This window comes from Mesoplodon densirostris, chromosome 8 (genome assembly GCF_025265405.1).
Source record: "Mesoplodon densirostris isolate mMesDen1 chromosome 8, mMesDen1 primary haplotype, whole genome shotgun sequence".
Lineage (NCBI taxonomy): Eukaryota > Metazoa > Chordata > Mammalia > Artiodactyla > Ziphiidae > Mesoplodon > Mesoplodon densirostris.
Genome location: NC_082668.1, coordinates 19,801,139 through 19,815,942, shown reverse-complemented (window position 1 = coordinate 19,815,942; position 14,804 = coordinate 19,801,139). Strand labels below are relative to the sequence as shown.

The 14,804-nt window shown below is 49.7% G+C and overlaps 2 protein-coding genes across 11 annotated transcripts in view; one reads left to right on the top strand and one right to left on the bottom strand.

Moving 5' to 3' along the window:
- Positions 1–10,655, bottom strand: part of ZNF142 (zinc finger protein 142) — a 21,958-nt gene extending 11,303 nt beyond the window's left edge. Inside the window, exons 1-7 of one of the 8 annotated variants that reach the window (XM_060106000.1) lie at positions 10,372–10,655; positions 9,962–10,104; positions 9,733–9,813; positions 8,098–8,411; positions 4,689–5,288; positions 3,445–3,609; positions 1,702–2,526 (exon numbers count right to left, since the gene is read on the bottom strand). In XM_060106000.1, coding sequence (XP_059961983.1) covers positions 1,702–2,526; positions 3,445–3,609; positions 4,689–5,288; positions 8,098–8,377 — 1,870 coding nt within the window. In that variant the 5' untranslated portion in view covers positions 8,378–8,411; positions 9,733–9,813; positions 9,962–10,104; positions 10,372–10,655. Of the gene's footprint in view, positions 1–1,701; positions 2,527–3,444; positions 3,610–4,688; positions 5,289–7,111; positions 8,412–9,732; positions 9,851–9,961; positions 10,136–10,371 lie in introns of those variants that run through there. The other 7 variants (XM_060105996.1, XM_060105997.1, XM_060105995.1 and 4 more) reach the window with 7 other exon arrangements.
- LOC132494785 (mitochondrial chaperone BCS1) lies at positions 10,587–14,804 on the top strand. 3 transcript variants are annotated; one of them, XM_060106008.1, is made up of 8 exons: positions 10,587–10,745; positions 11,997–12,365; positions 12,465–12,604; positions 12,819–13,013; positions 13,317–13,380; positions 13,619–13,788; positions 14,004–14,121; positions 14,492–14,804. In XM_060106008.1, the coding sequence occupies exons 2-8, from the start codon at positions 12,046–12,048 to the stop codon at positions 14,742–14,744; spliced, it is 1,260 nt and encodes a 419-aa protein (XP_059961991.1). In that variant the 5' UTR covers positions 10,587–10,745; positions 11,997–12,045; the 3' UTR covers positions 14,745–14,804. The 3 variants fall into 3 exon arrangements, with proteins under 3 accessions (XP_059961991.1, XP_059961993.1, XP_059961992.1); XM_060106010.1 differs by lacking the exon at positions 10,587–10,745 and adding an exon at positions 10,831–10,993; XM_060106009.1 differs by lacking the exon at positions 10,587–10,745 and adding an exon at positions 11,008–11,203.

The window sequence follows — 14,804 nt, the reverse complement described above, 5'->3', positions numbered from 1 at the left end:
AGGAAGAAGCTGAGGCACAGAGAAACCACAGAGCTATTAGGCAGTGGTTCAAATCCCAGTTGACTACTGTGTGTCCTCCGGCAGGTCATTTAACCCCTCTAAGTCTCAGTTTCCTGGTCTCCAGAAAGGGGGCAACAGAAATACTGACCTCACATGGCTGATATGAAGATTAAAGGGCCCAATGATGAGCTGTCCCTGTACGTTGGTCAAGACCTAGCGCTAAGAGGTGAAGCTGGGGCCATGTTCCTTCAGGACCATTCCCTGTTATCCCTGCCCACCCACTCAGCCCCTCTCCTTATGGTGAAAGGCAAGCAATGTGGTGTTCTGGCTCTGCTTCTGGTACCAGCTGTGTGATCTTGAAACAGGCCATTTAAATGTTCAGCATTTCTCATCTTTACCTGCCTTTCTTACAAGATCGTTATTACGGACTAAATAATATATATGAAAAAACTATAAAGCACTACACAAGCATACCTCAGGGAGATGGTGGGTTCAGTTCCAGACCACCACAATAAAGCAAATATCACAAGAAAGCGAGTCCCACAAATTTTTTTGGTTTCCCAATACACGTATAAGTTATGTTCACGCCATTGTAAAGCAATTATACTCCAATAAAGATGTAAAAAAAAAAGTTATGGTTGCACCGTAGTCTATTAAGTGTGCAATAACATTCTAACAAAACAGTGTACATACCTTAATTAAAAAAATACTTTATTGCTAAAAACTGCTAACTATCACCTGACAATGCAGGGTTGCCACAAACCTTCGATTTAGAAAAAAACACAGTATCTGCTAAGAACAATAAAGTGCAATAAAAGAAAGTATGCCTGTATAGATGTGAGGTTTTAAGAAGCCTCAGAAAAACGAGATTTTGTGACTAAAGCCTATATAGAAATGAACTGTTTAATGGAAACAACAATGGCTTTGCCACAAGCTGCCTAAAAACTGTCCTCCCAAACTAAAGAATCTTTGATGAGATTTTTTAATGTCTTGTCAATCCACCAATGCTTACATAGAGATCACAAATGGGAAGATGCTATAGCAGGAAGGCTGGTTTGGTTTTTACTCAAAGTATCAGTAATGCTGGTAACCAATTAAGAGCCTGAGTTGAAAAACCTGCAACTTTCAGGTCACCAGACGTGATCATGTTTCAGTGTCACGGCTTTCAAGGCTATAATATATATGGATGGCTCAGTTCCCTCACCCGCTATCTCTCACAGCACATCACAAAACTTGAACTGCAAAGGAAGGCATCTGTCCTGGTCTGGGTTTCTTTGCTTTAACAGGCTGGGTGTTGACCCACCCATGCCTGATTAGGGGTGGGCAGAACCCGACAGGGCTTTAAAGGTGAGGCACGGGACTTCCCTGGTGGTCCAGTTAAGACTCTGCGCTCCTTGCAGGGGGCCTGGATTCGATCCCTGGTCAGGGAACTAGATCCCGCATCCCGCAACTAAAAGATCCCGTATGCCTCAACTAAAAAGATCCCACATGCCGCAAATCCTAGCCTGACCACTTTACTGGCTGAGTGACACTCAAGGCTTATTTGTAAACTGCAAATACTAGATTTATCTCTAGGAACACTAGGTCAGATGAGTCCTACGCAATGTACGCAAAGCCCTCCGGGTGTCTGGCACACAGTCAACGCTCCCGTTTGCCATCATCACCGCTATTACATGGTTGGAAGGGTGGAAGCCGTCTCACCGGTATGCAGCAGCATGTGGCGGATAAGCACCCTCTTGTGGGCAGTGGCAAAGCTGCACTCAGGGCACTGATGGATCTTCTCGTGAGCATGCATCTTGCCCACATGGTCCTGGTAGGCCACCGGGTTGAAGGTGGCAAAGGGGCAGAAGGTGCAGCGCAGCTCTTCACTGCCAGGGTGGCCCTGCTTCTTATGTTTACGGAACAGGTGCTTGTTGGAGCAGGCGAAGTCACAGTGGGGGCAGTGGAAGGCATAGTGGCTTTTGTGGTGGGCCTCCATGGCTTCTGCTGTGGCGAAGAGCATGGGACACGAGTGATGGCGGCACTCCACGGCCCGCACCCCGTGGGTCTCCTTCAGATGCTTTACGAAGGCCTTGCGGTCCGGTGCCGTGTAGCTACAGCCCTCCTGAAAGCAGCGAAGGGGCAGCGGCTCGGCCGCAGCTGCTGCCGTGTGGCTCTTGAGGTGCTCCTTAAGGGCCTGGCTGAGGCGGAACTCCTCCCGGCAGACAGGACAGGCATAGGTATCTGAGTAGAAGTTGGAAATATCCTCATGCATGCTGGCCATGTGGCGGTTGAGGGCATTCCTCTCCACTGCACTGTAGTGGCACAGTGGGCAGCGGTGGGCCTTTTGGCCCAGCTCCCGCAGCAGGTGGGTCTTGAGCTTGCTCTTACTGGTGAAGAACTTTTGGCAGTTGGGGCACTGGAGACTGGGGTCTGGGAAGTGGAGATGTAGGTGCTCCACCAGATGGGTCCGCTTCTTGAAGCAGCGCTTGCATTCTGGACACATGTGGGTCTTGAAGAGGGACTCGGGGCCAGAAGCCACAGCTCCTGGGAGAGGGAAAGGCAGGGAGGGGTTAAGAGTGAAATTCTTCGATAGTTCAGGGGCTGGCCGGTTAATGGGAGAACCACAATTTGCCCAGACAAAATATGCATGCATGCATGGCCTTGTTCCTTTCTTTCTAGGAAACCAAACAATAGCATCTCAAACTTTGTAGCCTCAAAGAAGAGAGAATTCATTCAAGTATTTAGAGAAACAAAATCACAAGGACTTCTCAGACCTTGCTGTGACCTTTAAGAAGTGCTTCACCCAGCCACCCACTATTCTTGAGCTTTTATCTAGAAAGGCTCAAAAGAAGAATCTTGATGGAGCATTCTTGTTCTTCCTGTCCTTGACCCGGAGGGCAGGCGGAAGGATCAGTAGGGTTGCTTGGAAGGAAAAGAACCCCACAGGGAGTGAGCAGAGGGAAGATAAGGTAAAGTACTCCTACTTCTGAACACTGGGGTCATAGAGGGCTGATAATAAATACAATCAGATCCTTCCTGGTCACCTGACAGTAAATATGCTCCCTGTGGGATGGGTTTCAAATGCTGTTCTCCTCAGATGGAAAACTGGGAAGCAAGGATTCAGAAAAACAACCTTAGGGGGCTCAATGTCAGACAAGACAGGCTGCCAGTCAAAAACCCCTGGCATCTTCATACTATGAATATCACCCTCTCCCTCCTCACAGAAGATCTTTCTGCCTGGGGAAAACCAGCCCCAAGGGCGAACTCTATTTACTCTTACCCTGTGTCACCAGGGTCTGTGCCCATGTATCACTTTCCCACTAGACATGTCCAAGTGGAATGTTAGGAACGGAAGGATCTGAACCAAAACTCAGAAAACCAAACCCCAGAGCCTCAATACCACGCCCCCCACAGTCCGTTCCTCCCCACCACCAAGAGGTTCAAGCCCCCTCACATCATTACCCTCCAACTGCTGAGTCCCCTGGCCTTTCTCCAGGGCTTTCTGGGAGTTCTGGCTGCCACTGTCCTCTTCTTCCTCTATGTCCTCCTCTTCAGCTGACTCCTGCCCAGGCAAGGGTGCTCCTACTTCCTCTGAAGGCTCCCCCTCTCCTGGGGACACTCTGAGAGCTGAAGATGCAAAGAACTTGATGACTAGAGGAGCCAATGCAGGGCTGAGTGCCTGTACTTCTCACCTCCCACCATCTAGCATAAGGGAATCCGGGGGTTCTAAGTATATTAATTTATTCCCGCACAAGACAGGGATAGGAAGACCAGGAGCTAAGCTGTCAGTGAAGCTCCAGTCTGAAGTAAATCAAACCTCAGATAACACCAACCTCAGACGCCCTGAAGGCAAGATCTTTGAGGTCACTGCAGCGGGGGGAGGGGGCAGAGAGGTAGAGAATGGGCGGACTAGACTGTACTTCCCTGGCTCAGGTCCCCAGGGTTAACGGCTGGCGGCTCAGTGTGGGCGAACATCCCTGACCTCTCAACTTCTACTGAGAAACCCAACTCAGCAATTCAGGATCGCATCCTGTGCTCTCAAATCCATTCTCTCTCCCTCAGTTAGAGGCGGCTGCCTCAGTAAGGCAAAGATGGATGACTTTTTCCCAGGAAAGAGGAATCTTCTCTTTGTACCAGAGCACAAATCAGACTTAGTGAGCCAAACTCTCTCATCGGAACCCTGGCCCCTCCTGGCCTGGTTTCTCTATTTCCTCCTGCTCCTCTGCTAACCCCACACTCTTTTTGAGACCAAGAGGAGTAAGAATCACTGAAGCACCACCTCCCTTGAAGGTTTCTTTTTAAAATGACCCCAGCTTCTCCTGCCCAATCCCACTTGCTCTAACAGGGAGTCTACAGGCATTCTACCAATGGCTACAGCCACTGATGGGCAGTTTAGCTTCTGCCCTCAGAAAGTTCTGAAATGGATCAGAAGAGACATTGGTTAAGTAACTTCAAGGCCACAGTGTAGCTTAAGCCAAACTTCATTCATTGTCATGGACAAAGACTTCCTCTTTGTCCCATATTTTCTGCCTTGTCCGGGGTGTCTAGATGCCTTCCCACGTCAGCCAATAATCCCGTCCTCCTGAGCCACTACCCCGGGTTCTCTTCAATTCAGGCTTACGTTCATGGCATTAGTAACAACTGCCTCTGCTACAGACCAATTGCAGCTGCAATCCAGGCAGGATACTGGGTCCTTGGCCTCATACCTGGCAGCAGCTCCTGGGATGGAAGACCCTGAACAGCAGACAGTTCTCCCTGTGCCCCGGCCCCGTGACTCCGCTGATGCTGCCGGAAGAGTTTGATGTTGGAGCCCACGAAGCTGCAGTGGTTGCAGTGGAAAGGGTAATGGGCCTGCCGGTGCAGCTCCATGTCCTGCTGGCCCCCGAAGAGCAGGGGGCAGCCCCGGAAAGAACAGGGCACAGGAAGCGCTCTGTGGGTCTGCCTCAGGTGGTGCTGTAGACCCTTGCGATCTTGAGCAGAGAACACACAGCCAGACTCTGGGCAGGAGAAGGCATCAGGAGTGCCCCGGTGAATCTTGAAGTGGCTCTTCAGGGCCTGGGGTTGGGCAAACTCCTGTCTACACACAGGGCACGGCAGGGGGCTATCTGGTGGGCTCTGGCTCTGCAGAGGGCCAGGGAGAGTGAGGTTGCTGGGGGACAGCTCTACAGAGCAGGGGGGGCTAGTGAGGCCCTGCACAGGCTGTATAACGGTCTCAGTGCACTGGTGCAGGGCCAGCAGAGTGGGCTCTGCGAAGCTCTGCTCACAGCGCTCACAGAAGTACACCTCCACCACCTTTACCAGGACACCTGCAGGCAGAGGACCGACAGAGAAAGGCACAGAATCAGACGGACCAAGACTCAGAGGAGTTAGTTACCAGTAGAAAATGTAGGTGAATCTTTTAACATTCATGGAATGGAGATGGACTTAAGTCTGATTCTACACCTTAAGTCTGATTTTCAAAGCCCCCTAAGGTCAAAGATGGTCTATCTTGCACGTGTGTTTGGATTCCCAGTATCTTGCACAAAACTTGGCACAAAGTAGGTACTTCATAAATATTTGTGAAGTGAATGTAACAAGTATTAACCAAATCCAGAAAGCATTAAGAAAAGGTGATATGTTTTGCCCAAATAAAAAATTAGAAACTTCCAGAAGAAGAAAATGACAATCTGAGGAAAATATCTGCAATATACATGACAAAGCGTTCCTTTTATATTCTGTGAAGAGATTTTCAAAGGCATAGTAATTCATAAAACGGAGAACATCCTTTCTGAGATGAGCCAGATCACATTCATAATAATTGCTGCCATTTCTTTTTTTTTCTGGATAATTTTTATTTTTATTTTTTTAATCAATTAACTAATTTATTTATTTATTTTTGCCTGCATTGGGTCTTCGTTGCTGCGCTCGGGCTTTCTCTAGTTGCAGTGAGCGGGGTCCACTCTTTGTTGCAGTGTGTGGGCTTCTCATTGTGGTGGCTTCTCTTGTTGCGGAGCACAGGCTCCAGGCGCGTGGGCCCCAGTAGTTGTGGCTTGCGGGCTCTACAGCACAGGCTCAGGAATTGTGCCGCATGGGTCTAGTTGCTCCGCTTGCTGCCATTTCTTAAGCAACTGGCAGGACCTTGACAAAGAAAGACTTAGGAAACACTTTTGCTTGGTCCTCCAACTGCCCTATGAGAAGAGGGACCTGGGATGCTGCAAGGTTAAGGCCACCATGCCTGTTAATGGTGGAGCCCAGGTTTGTCCTACATTTATTCTGGTGGTTCTTTTTCTCTTTATTATTTTTTTGTTTAAATAAAAATTCAGTGCAACAACAGAACTATATAAAGAATAACCACCTCCCACCCTCACACACATAATTTGGTCTATATCCTTTCGGACCTTTTGGGGTCATTTTTTGGCAGTTTGCTTTTTTTTTAAGTTTATTTACTTATTTATTTTTGGCTTTGGGTCTTTGTTGCTGCGTGTGGGCTTTCTCTAGTTGCGGCGAGCAGGGGCTACTCATTGTTGCGGTGCGCGGGCTTCTTACTGCAGTGGCTTCTCTTGTTGCAGAGCATGGGTTCTAGGCGCACAGGCTTCAGTAGTTGTGGCTCTCGGGCTCTAGAGCGCAGGCTCAGTAGTTGTGGCACACGGGCTTAGCTGCTCCGCAGCACATGGGATCTTCCCAGACCAGGGCTCGAACCTGTGTCCCCTGCAATGGCAGGCGGATTCTTAACCACTGTGCCACCAGGGAAGCCCCGGCAATTTGCTTTTTAAAAAATTATTTTCACTTGCTATATATCAAGGATATTTTTATCTGTGAGTAGGACATTTAGATCTACCTAATTTTTTTTGTCCAGTTCATGGTACTTCAGAGCACGGGTAAATCAAAATGAAATTTTGCCCTTACTGATAGATTTCTGGGTTGTTTCCAGCCATTACAAATAAAGCTGCCCTACACATCCTTATTCCTGCATCCTTGTGCATGTGTGTGACTCTTTCTATAGGACAGATCCCTAGAAGTGGAACTACTAGGTCAGAGTACATGTCTTTCAAAATTTGTTTCATGGATAAATTGACTTTCAAAACCTTATGCTAATTTATACTCCATAAACTATAAGATAGTGTCTGTTTCCTCATAGCCTCACCAACACTAGTTTTATAAAAAATGCTTAATTTCTGCCAAAGTTGAGAAACAATAATGGCATCTTATAGTTAAACTGGAATTTGTGTGTTAGTGAGATTAAATATACTTATGGTTATTAACTATTTTCATTTCTTCTTTAGTAAATTGCATGTAGATTTCTTTTCTCCCTTTCTAAAGGAAATACTGTTTCTTTTTCTTATTGTGGAGCTCTTTGAATTTTAAAGATATTAACTCTTTCTTACATATTGCAAATGTTTTATATATTGCAAATGTTTTTCCAGGTTCCTTTTAAATTTATTTATTATTTCTTTCACCACATCAAGGTTTAGAAATATTATACAATCGAACTAGCTAATCTTTCCCAGTATTCTTTGTACACTACCAAGGAAAAATGGTACAACTGTAGCTGGAAGACGACAGTTACAAAATAGGGAAGTTACCTAAAAATAAGAAGTTGAGATGTGGGAAGATTAAAGGGGAGACTCTTTCTTCTAACGTAAATATAAATTATTCAACTCCCACTCTTAACGGCATGCCTTGGGTGAGTTAAGTATGTTATCCGCAAGAAACTAGAGCAGGGAAATACCGCTAGGAAGCCCTGCCAAGCCCTGGGTGGTGGAGAGAGGCTGGGCCTTTTGCCTAATCCCTGGCTGCAGTTCCTGGGTAGGAGGGTCAACATGGAGAAAAGAATCCTTGAGGACTAAAGGAGTAAGGATTGGGCAGAGGTGTCAGAAAGGTCTTCCCTTCTGGATTACTGCCTAGCAGACGTGAAGCCCTCGCAGGGATAGACTGCCAAGAGCTTGGTACAAGTTGTGCACCACCTCGCCAGACTTCAATCAACATTCACCAACTGCAAATCAAATTACATCTCTAAGTATAAAAATAGGATGCTACCTTGTGTCTTCATCATATTTATATACAACGATCAAAAACAGCACAGACAAAAACTCAGGGTTGCTTGTCTCACTGGCCTGCTAGCAACTGTGTTGGTACCTGGGGTCTCTCCAGGAGCACCTGGGGACAGGTTTCCAGCTACTGCTTCCACAATGATCTCCATGTTCTCTGTGTCCTCTTCAGTTGCTGTGGTTTCTACCAGCAGGCAGCCTGGGTCAGCAGGCAAAGGTGGAGGGTTCCCAGAAGGACAGGGGCTCTGGACAGGCTCTAGGAGTCCACGGTTAGAGAGAGGTCGGGGGATCAGCAATAGCTCAGGGCACAGTCCATCCATCTCCCCGGTGCTGTTGGTTGGCTGTGAGTCCAACACAGGGTCTGTCATCACCACCAACTTGTGTGCTATGTCCTCTTACGTGCTGATAAACCAACCAGAAGAAAGACCAAACAACATATAATTAGATCTCTCACTTTCTTCCCACTTAGTGTGGGTGCACAGCCCAGTGCCTGCCCAATTAGGCATTTCCTTGCATGGCAGCATGCCATGCGTAGTTAACCTAGAAGTTTTCTTTTTATGACAATATTTAGAACAAAAAGCCTAAACACGATAATAGGGATCAAAATAGGAAAGAGACAAGAAGTTGTAGCCAATACCTTAACTACTGTTTCTTGGAGCTAAGTGATGTTGGTCAAATTACTAAGCAATCTGGGTCTCAGTTCTCTTACCTGCAATAAAATAGGGTGGGACCAAGGGATCTCAGAGGTCCCCTCCCCTCTTAGCATTTTATGATCTCACTATTCCTTAGCTCAAAGCCTTTCCTTCATGATCTGGCCCCTGCTGACCTCTCCAGATTCATCTTCCACCTCTCTCTGCAAAAGATCTCTGAACTGATGATTCAACTTGTCATTGATTTGCCATTCCCCAGACTCACCACATTCTCTTCTGCTTCCATATCCTTACACATCCCTCTCTCGGCTTGATGGGCCTTCTCCCCTCTGCCATCTCTCTTGTCTGGCTAACCAACTCCTAGCTATCCTTTAAGAATCTGCACAAATGTCACTTACACTAGGATGGCTTCCGGACACCTTTCATCTAAGTTTCTCTCTCTGAGGTCCTAATGACACACTGTACATAGCTCTGTCAGAAACTGTGTCACACTGCACTGTCATTTACCTATCAGTCTCCCTCCCTAGACTTGGAGCTTTTTGAGTGGAGTTTATTGATGTTTCACTTCACTGAACCCCAACGGTCTATGCAAGTCAGACAAATAAGGGAATTCTAGTGAAGAACTCCAGACACAGAAATGCATCAAAGCAAAGTTAGGCTTCCTTCTACTAAGACATCAAATCAGTGATGCCTTACAAGTTAACACACCTGGAGAAATTTCTAACAAATTGACTATGGCCTCACATTGAACACTGGAACACAACTGAGAGATGAATATCAAGTAAACTGCATATCTTGTTATACACGGCTAAAATTAGTCTATGCTAAATAACTAGGAATTAATAAGAATGACCGTAATCATTTCATGAAATTGAGTCATGGAGGTCGAGTAATGGCCTAGGGCTAGGAAATCAGGTTGCAGGTGAGAATTCTGCAACTCAAAGCCTCAGATCACGGAAATTCGGAAGGTGGCAGGGCAGGGCACTTCCGCCCTCAGAGGATTCTGTGGAAACCACAGCCTCCACTTAACATCCCTGCTCTCGGGAGTCTTCCAACTCGGGCAGTATACTTGCCTTAGGGGGGAGCCAAGGAGGACGCGGTGTCATCTAGATTGAGCCGCTGGAAGGCGGAGTGAGGTGGGACATAGCTGGGCACTAGGGAAGAAATGAACTTATCTTCGGGGCACGGGTACTGAGAAAGAGAAAGGACAAATTAAGGCAGACAGAAGGCCTGGGAAAAGGATGAGATCCAGCCTGGGGACCAAGGCACCCGGTTTCCACTTTCCTGTGGGCTCTGACTCACCGCGTGGCCTTGGACAGGTACAGTCCCCTCGCTTCTCGGGGCCTCAGCTTTTCTCTCTGTAAAGTGGAGGCGATGACATCGTTGGGCCGGAGCGGGAATCACAAGTGCCAGCAAATGGGAAAGCCGTTTTGTAACCTGCAAGGCTTAGGATGGAGCATCGTCATGCTTATGGTCCTAAGGAGAGGCAGCGGGTAACCGGGCGCGGTCTAGGGCAGTGACGCGACCAAGGCACCGGGGCGGCTGATGTGATGCGCCGGGGCCTCGCTCATCGCCGTGCTCCCTCCAGTACTTCTCCCGAGCGTTCCCACCGCCCAGGCCCACCCCTCACCCTGGGGGCTCGAGAAACTTTTGCCTCCGGCCTGCTCCACCCGCACTCCCTACTAATTCCCGCCCCGCTGCCGCTCCCTTACCTCCCGGCCCTGCACGGGCAGGAGCCTCACCTCTATGGTCGACCAGCGGCTGGAGCCGCCTCCCGTGACTCCTTTTGTGCGACCGCCTCCGGCCCAGCCGCCTCTAGGACTTCGGGCATTTGGAGGCCGCTCTCTCTTCCTCTGTGAGGCTGGCGGAGTACTCTATGGTTCTGTCTATCGTTCCCCACCCCCACACCCCCTCCTGGCCTTGAGGCCCAAAGAGTACCATCGAGAGTTGTGGAGCAGAGTGGCATAGCCTTCTTGGTGGGTGTGGCGGGAAGTAGATGAAACAACCCGGCGGCCGGGCGAAGCGGCGCTTCCCTGAAGAGCGAAGGGGTGAAACCATCGAGAGGGAGGGCCAGAGAGTCATGGCGGTAAGGGGCGGGGGAGTGACCGATTATTCCAAACCCCGCTGCTGGAGGCGCGAGCTGGGGTGTAGAGGGGGTTCGGGAGGGGGCTTCTGGGCGACCGACAAGGACCGGGAGCGGGAAGGGCTTTGTCTGTAGCCTTCCACGCATACGAATTTTGGAATTCTGGATCCTATTCTGAGCTTCAGCGGAGGTCACTGCTGTCAGTTCACCGCACTGCGTGCCAGGCGTAGAGCAAAGTGGCAGGGGGGCAGGTGAGGTGTGCTAGAAAAGGTTTGACCTCCTGCCCTTCGGGATCTTACAGTCTAGAATCAGGCCCTGTCACATTTTATTGGGGGTGGAATTCGAGGAAATCTCCTTGGAGAAAGTAGCAGATGGGCGGGACTTCAACTGGAGAGAATGGAGGACATAAATTAAAATGGGCATTCCGAGTCAAGAGAACTGCTTGAGCAAGGAAGAAGGAGGTTTGTATATTTGTTCAACAGAGAGTATTAGGAGCTAAGCCATTAAAGGTAGGTGGGCCCCGTATTGTGGAGGCAGAGGAGTTTTTACCTAATTCAGGGACCTGTTGAGAGCCAGTCATTGGAGGTGTTGGAATAGGGAAAGTAGTGGGATTCAAGCAGATCCTTATGAAGAAAGAGCTGGAGCCCTGTGTAGCAGTTTGGTGAAGCAGGACGTGGAGACCCATTAAGATGCCACTTCAAGAACTAAAATTAATTTCGAAGAGACAATTTAGGTGGGAGGTAATAAAAAGCTAAACAGGACATTAGCATGTAAAGGAGAGGAGAGGATATTTGAAGTACATGACTCATAATAGCAAGGCATGAGGTTACTGACAGGTTGACAGAAGACAGTAGCTTCTTCATCCCCTCCTAACGCTGGCCAGTGGGCCCCTTTCTAACTCAGCTGGTCCCAGGGACCACAAAAATTCTGTCCATCCATTATCCTGATGTGAAGCCGGTTATATGGTTCTCTCAGGTTTAAGGAATCTCCAGACATAGTCGTCTGGCAAGAAACAGGTATGAACAGGATAATGAAAGGCAAAATGGGGCGAGTGGCCCAGAGTCCCATCCCTTGCATTCCAACACCAACCCCACCCCACAAAGGGAGGATATTGAAGCACACAGTAATGCTGACCTGTCCTTCCTGCTCCCAGCTTCTGCAGGGGGGGAGGGGGGGAGTTGGGGAGGAATTTCAGAGTCCATTTTCTAAACTAATCTTGTGCTTTGTCCCATCTCCACTGCTCCCCACCCCTAGGTCTTGAAAATGCCTTGGGGCCTGTAAGATTCAGTGTTTTCCTTTCAAGATGCCCCTCTCAGACTTTGTTCTGGCCCTGAAGGACAATCCCTACTTTGGGGCTGGATTTGGGCTGGTGGGTGTGGGCACAGCCCTGGCCCTGGCCCGGAAGGGTGCCCAACTGGGTCTGGTGGCGTTCCGGCGCCATTACATGATCACACTGGAAGTCCCTGCTCGAGACAGGAGTTATGCCTGGTTGCTTAGCTGGCTCACCCGCCACAGTACCCGAACTCAGCACCTCAGTGTCGAGACTTCGTACCTTCAGCACGAGAGTGGCCGCATCTCCACTAAATTTGAATTTGTCCCCAGCCCTGGAAACCACTTTATCTGGTAAGGTTGGGAACCAGAGAGAGCTCTGAGTAGAAAAGGAGAATGAGGGGAGGTGGGTTTGACCCATTCGTTCACCTCATTTTGACCATTCTTATTCAGCTATCAAGGGAAATGGATCCGGGTGGAACGGAGCCGAGAGATGCAGATGATAGACCTGCAGACGGGGACCCCCTGGGAATCTGTCACCTTCACGGCTCTGGGCACTGACCGAAAGGTCTTCTTCAGCATCCTGGAGGAAGGTGTGGGATGGCACAGACAGGCTTTATGGGGGCAGGGGGTGGTGGTTGCAGGGATGGGGTCTTCGACATCAAAGGAAGAGAAGCTTGGAGAGGAGGAACAGGGGGCTCTGAGACCATGGGAGCACTGGTGGCTAGGGAAACTGTTTTGGCACAGCTCTGCCTAGTAGCATGGCAAAGAGAAATTACTGGCTTTTTCTCATCTCCCCGCTCCCAGCTCGAGAGCTAGCCTTGCAGCAGGAGGAAGGGAAGACAGTGATGTACACAGCCGTGGGCTCTGAATGGCGCCCCTTTGGCTATCCACGCCGCCGCCGGCCACTGAATTCTGTGGTTCTAGAACAGGGTCTGGCTGACCGAATCGTCAGAGACATCCGGGAATTCATCGATAACCCCAAGTGGTACACTGACAGAGGTGAGAAGCAGCTGGGGTCTTGGCTAGGTTGTTTTTGATGTGGTATTAGAACAGGAGGGAACAGGCTGGTCTTTGTGGCCAGATATAAAGCTGTGGGCTAGCGCTTTATATCTGTGGGCAAATACAAGGCTCTAGCCTAATTCCCATAGACGAAGGGGAGAGAAAAGTTGTCTACGGGAATGATTTCTTCCAATGCCAAAGTCATCAGGCCTCCAGGAGCAGAGTTGGGCATGAATGTGGACATCTGGGGCAGGGTACATGATTCATTTTAGGTCCTGACCGTCATCCTGGCTGTATTCTTAGGCATTCCCTACAGACGTGGCTACCTGCTTTATGGGCCCCCTGGTTGCGGAAAGAGCAGTTTTATGTGAGTAGAGTCAGACTTCCCTTAACCCTCAAACTGGAGAGAAACTGGACTGCTGGGGTTGGAAAGGGAAATAAATGTGGGGAACAGGAACCGGGATGCACATGAGACATGTGGCACACTAGCGGGGTTTGGTGAAAGGTTCAGGCCTCTGAGACAAAACCAGTACAGTGAGGAACAAGCAGCTGGGCCCAAGGACCAGTTTCCAGGTTGCCCATTACCTGTCATCCCTCCTCCGTAGCACAGCCCTGGCTGGGGAACTGCAGCACAGCATCTGCCTGCTGAGTCTCACAGACTCCAGCCTCTCTGATGACCGGCTCAACCACCTGCTGAGCGTGGCACCGCAGCAGAGCCTGGTGCTCCTGGAGGATGTGGATGCTGCCTTTCTCAGTCGAGACCTGGCTGCGGAGAGTAAGTGAGGGAAGTTGATGGAACGGGGAGCGTTTCTAAATGAGGAACAGTGGAAGAAAGGAGAAATCCAGAGAGCTGATGGAGGACACCTGGGTTAGCAATGAGTCCACAAGACGCACTGATAAGTAGGGGGACGTGGTAAGTAAGGAGTAGAAGGGGATGCTAATTTTAAGTAGGGCTATGATCACTCACGCTTTCTCTCTGCCTTCTTCCAGACCCAGTAAAGTACCAAGGTCTAGGTCGGCTCACTTTCAGCGGCCTGCTCAATGCCTTGGATGGCGTGGCTTCCACTGAGGCACGCATTGTGTTCATGACCACCAACCATGTTGACAGGTGAGGAGTGAGGTACTCAAGACTGTGAGGCAAGATTCCACCCCCTCACCATCTTAGGAGGGTCCGGAGGTTCAGCGGGACCATTTTTTTTTTTTTTTTTTTTTTTGCGGTACGCGGGCCTCTCACTGTTGTGGCCTCTCCCGTTGCGGAGCACAGGCTCCGGACGCGCAGGCTCAGCGGCCATGGCTCACGGGCCCAGCCGCTCCGCGGCAAGTGGGATCTTCCCGGACCGGGGCACGAACCCGTGTCCCCTGCGTCGGCAGGCGGACTCTCAACCACTGCGCCACCAGGGAGGCCCTGATGGGACCGTTTTGGGGGTGCTGGTGGCACTGCTGCTCACGACTCTGCTTCTGCTGCCTTCTTCTCTTAGGCTCGACCCTGCCCTGATACGCCCCGGGCGAGTAGACCTGAAGGAGTACGTGGGCCACTGCTCACGCTGGCAGCTGACCCAGATGTTCCAGAGGTTCTATCCAGGGCAAGCAGCTTCCCTGGCCGAGACCTTTGCAGACCGTGTCCTTCAAGCTACAACTCAGATCAGCCCTGCCCAGGTGCAGGGCTACTTCATGCTTTATAAAAGTGACCCTGCAGGGGCAATTCACAATGCAGAGTCTCTGAGGACGTGACAACCGGGCTGTTCCCAGCCCTCTCCTCCTCTAGGAAATCAATAAACACCTGCCATGCTA

Excerpts from the sequence above, each read along its gene's own strand:
- LOC132494785 (XM_060106008.1), top strand. The coding sequence starts at position 12,046 with ATGCCCCTCTCAGACTTTGTTCTGGCCCTGAAGGACAATCCCTACTTT. Across the intron at positions 12,366-12,464 it reads CCTGGAAACCACTTTATCTG|CTATCAAGGGAAATGGATCC; the intron begins GTAAGGTTGGGA and ends ATTCTTATTCAG. Across the intron at positions 13,014-13,316 it reads CAAGTGGTACACTGACAGAG|GCATTCCCTACAGACGTGGC; the intron begins GTGAGAAGCAGC and ends CTGTATTCTTAG.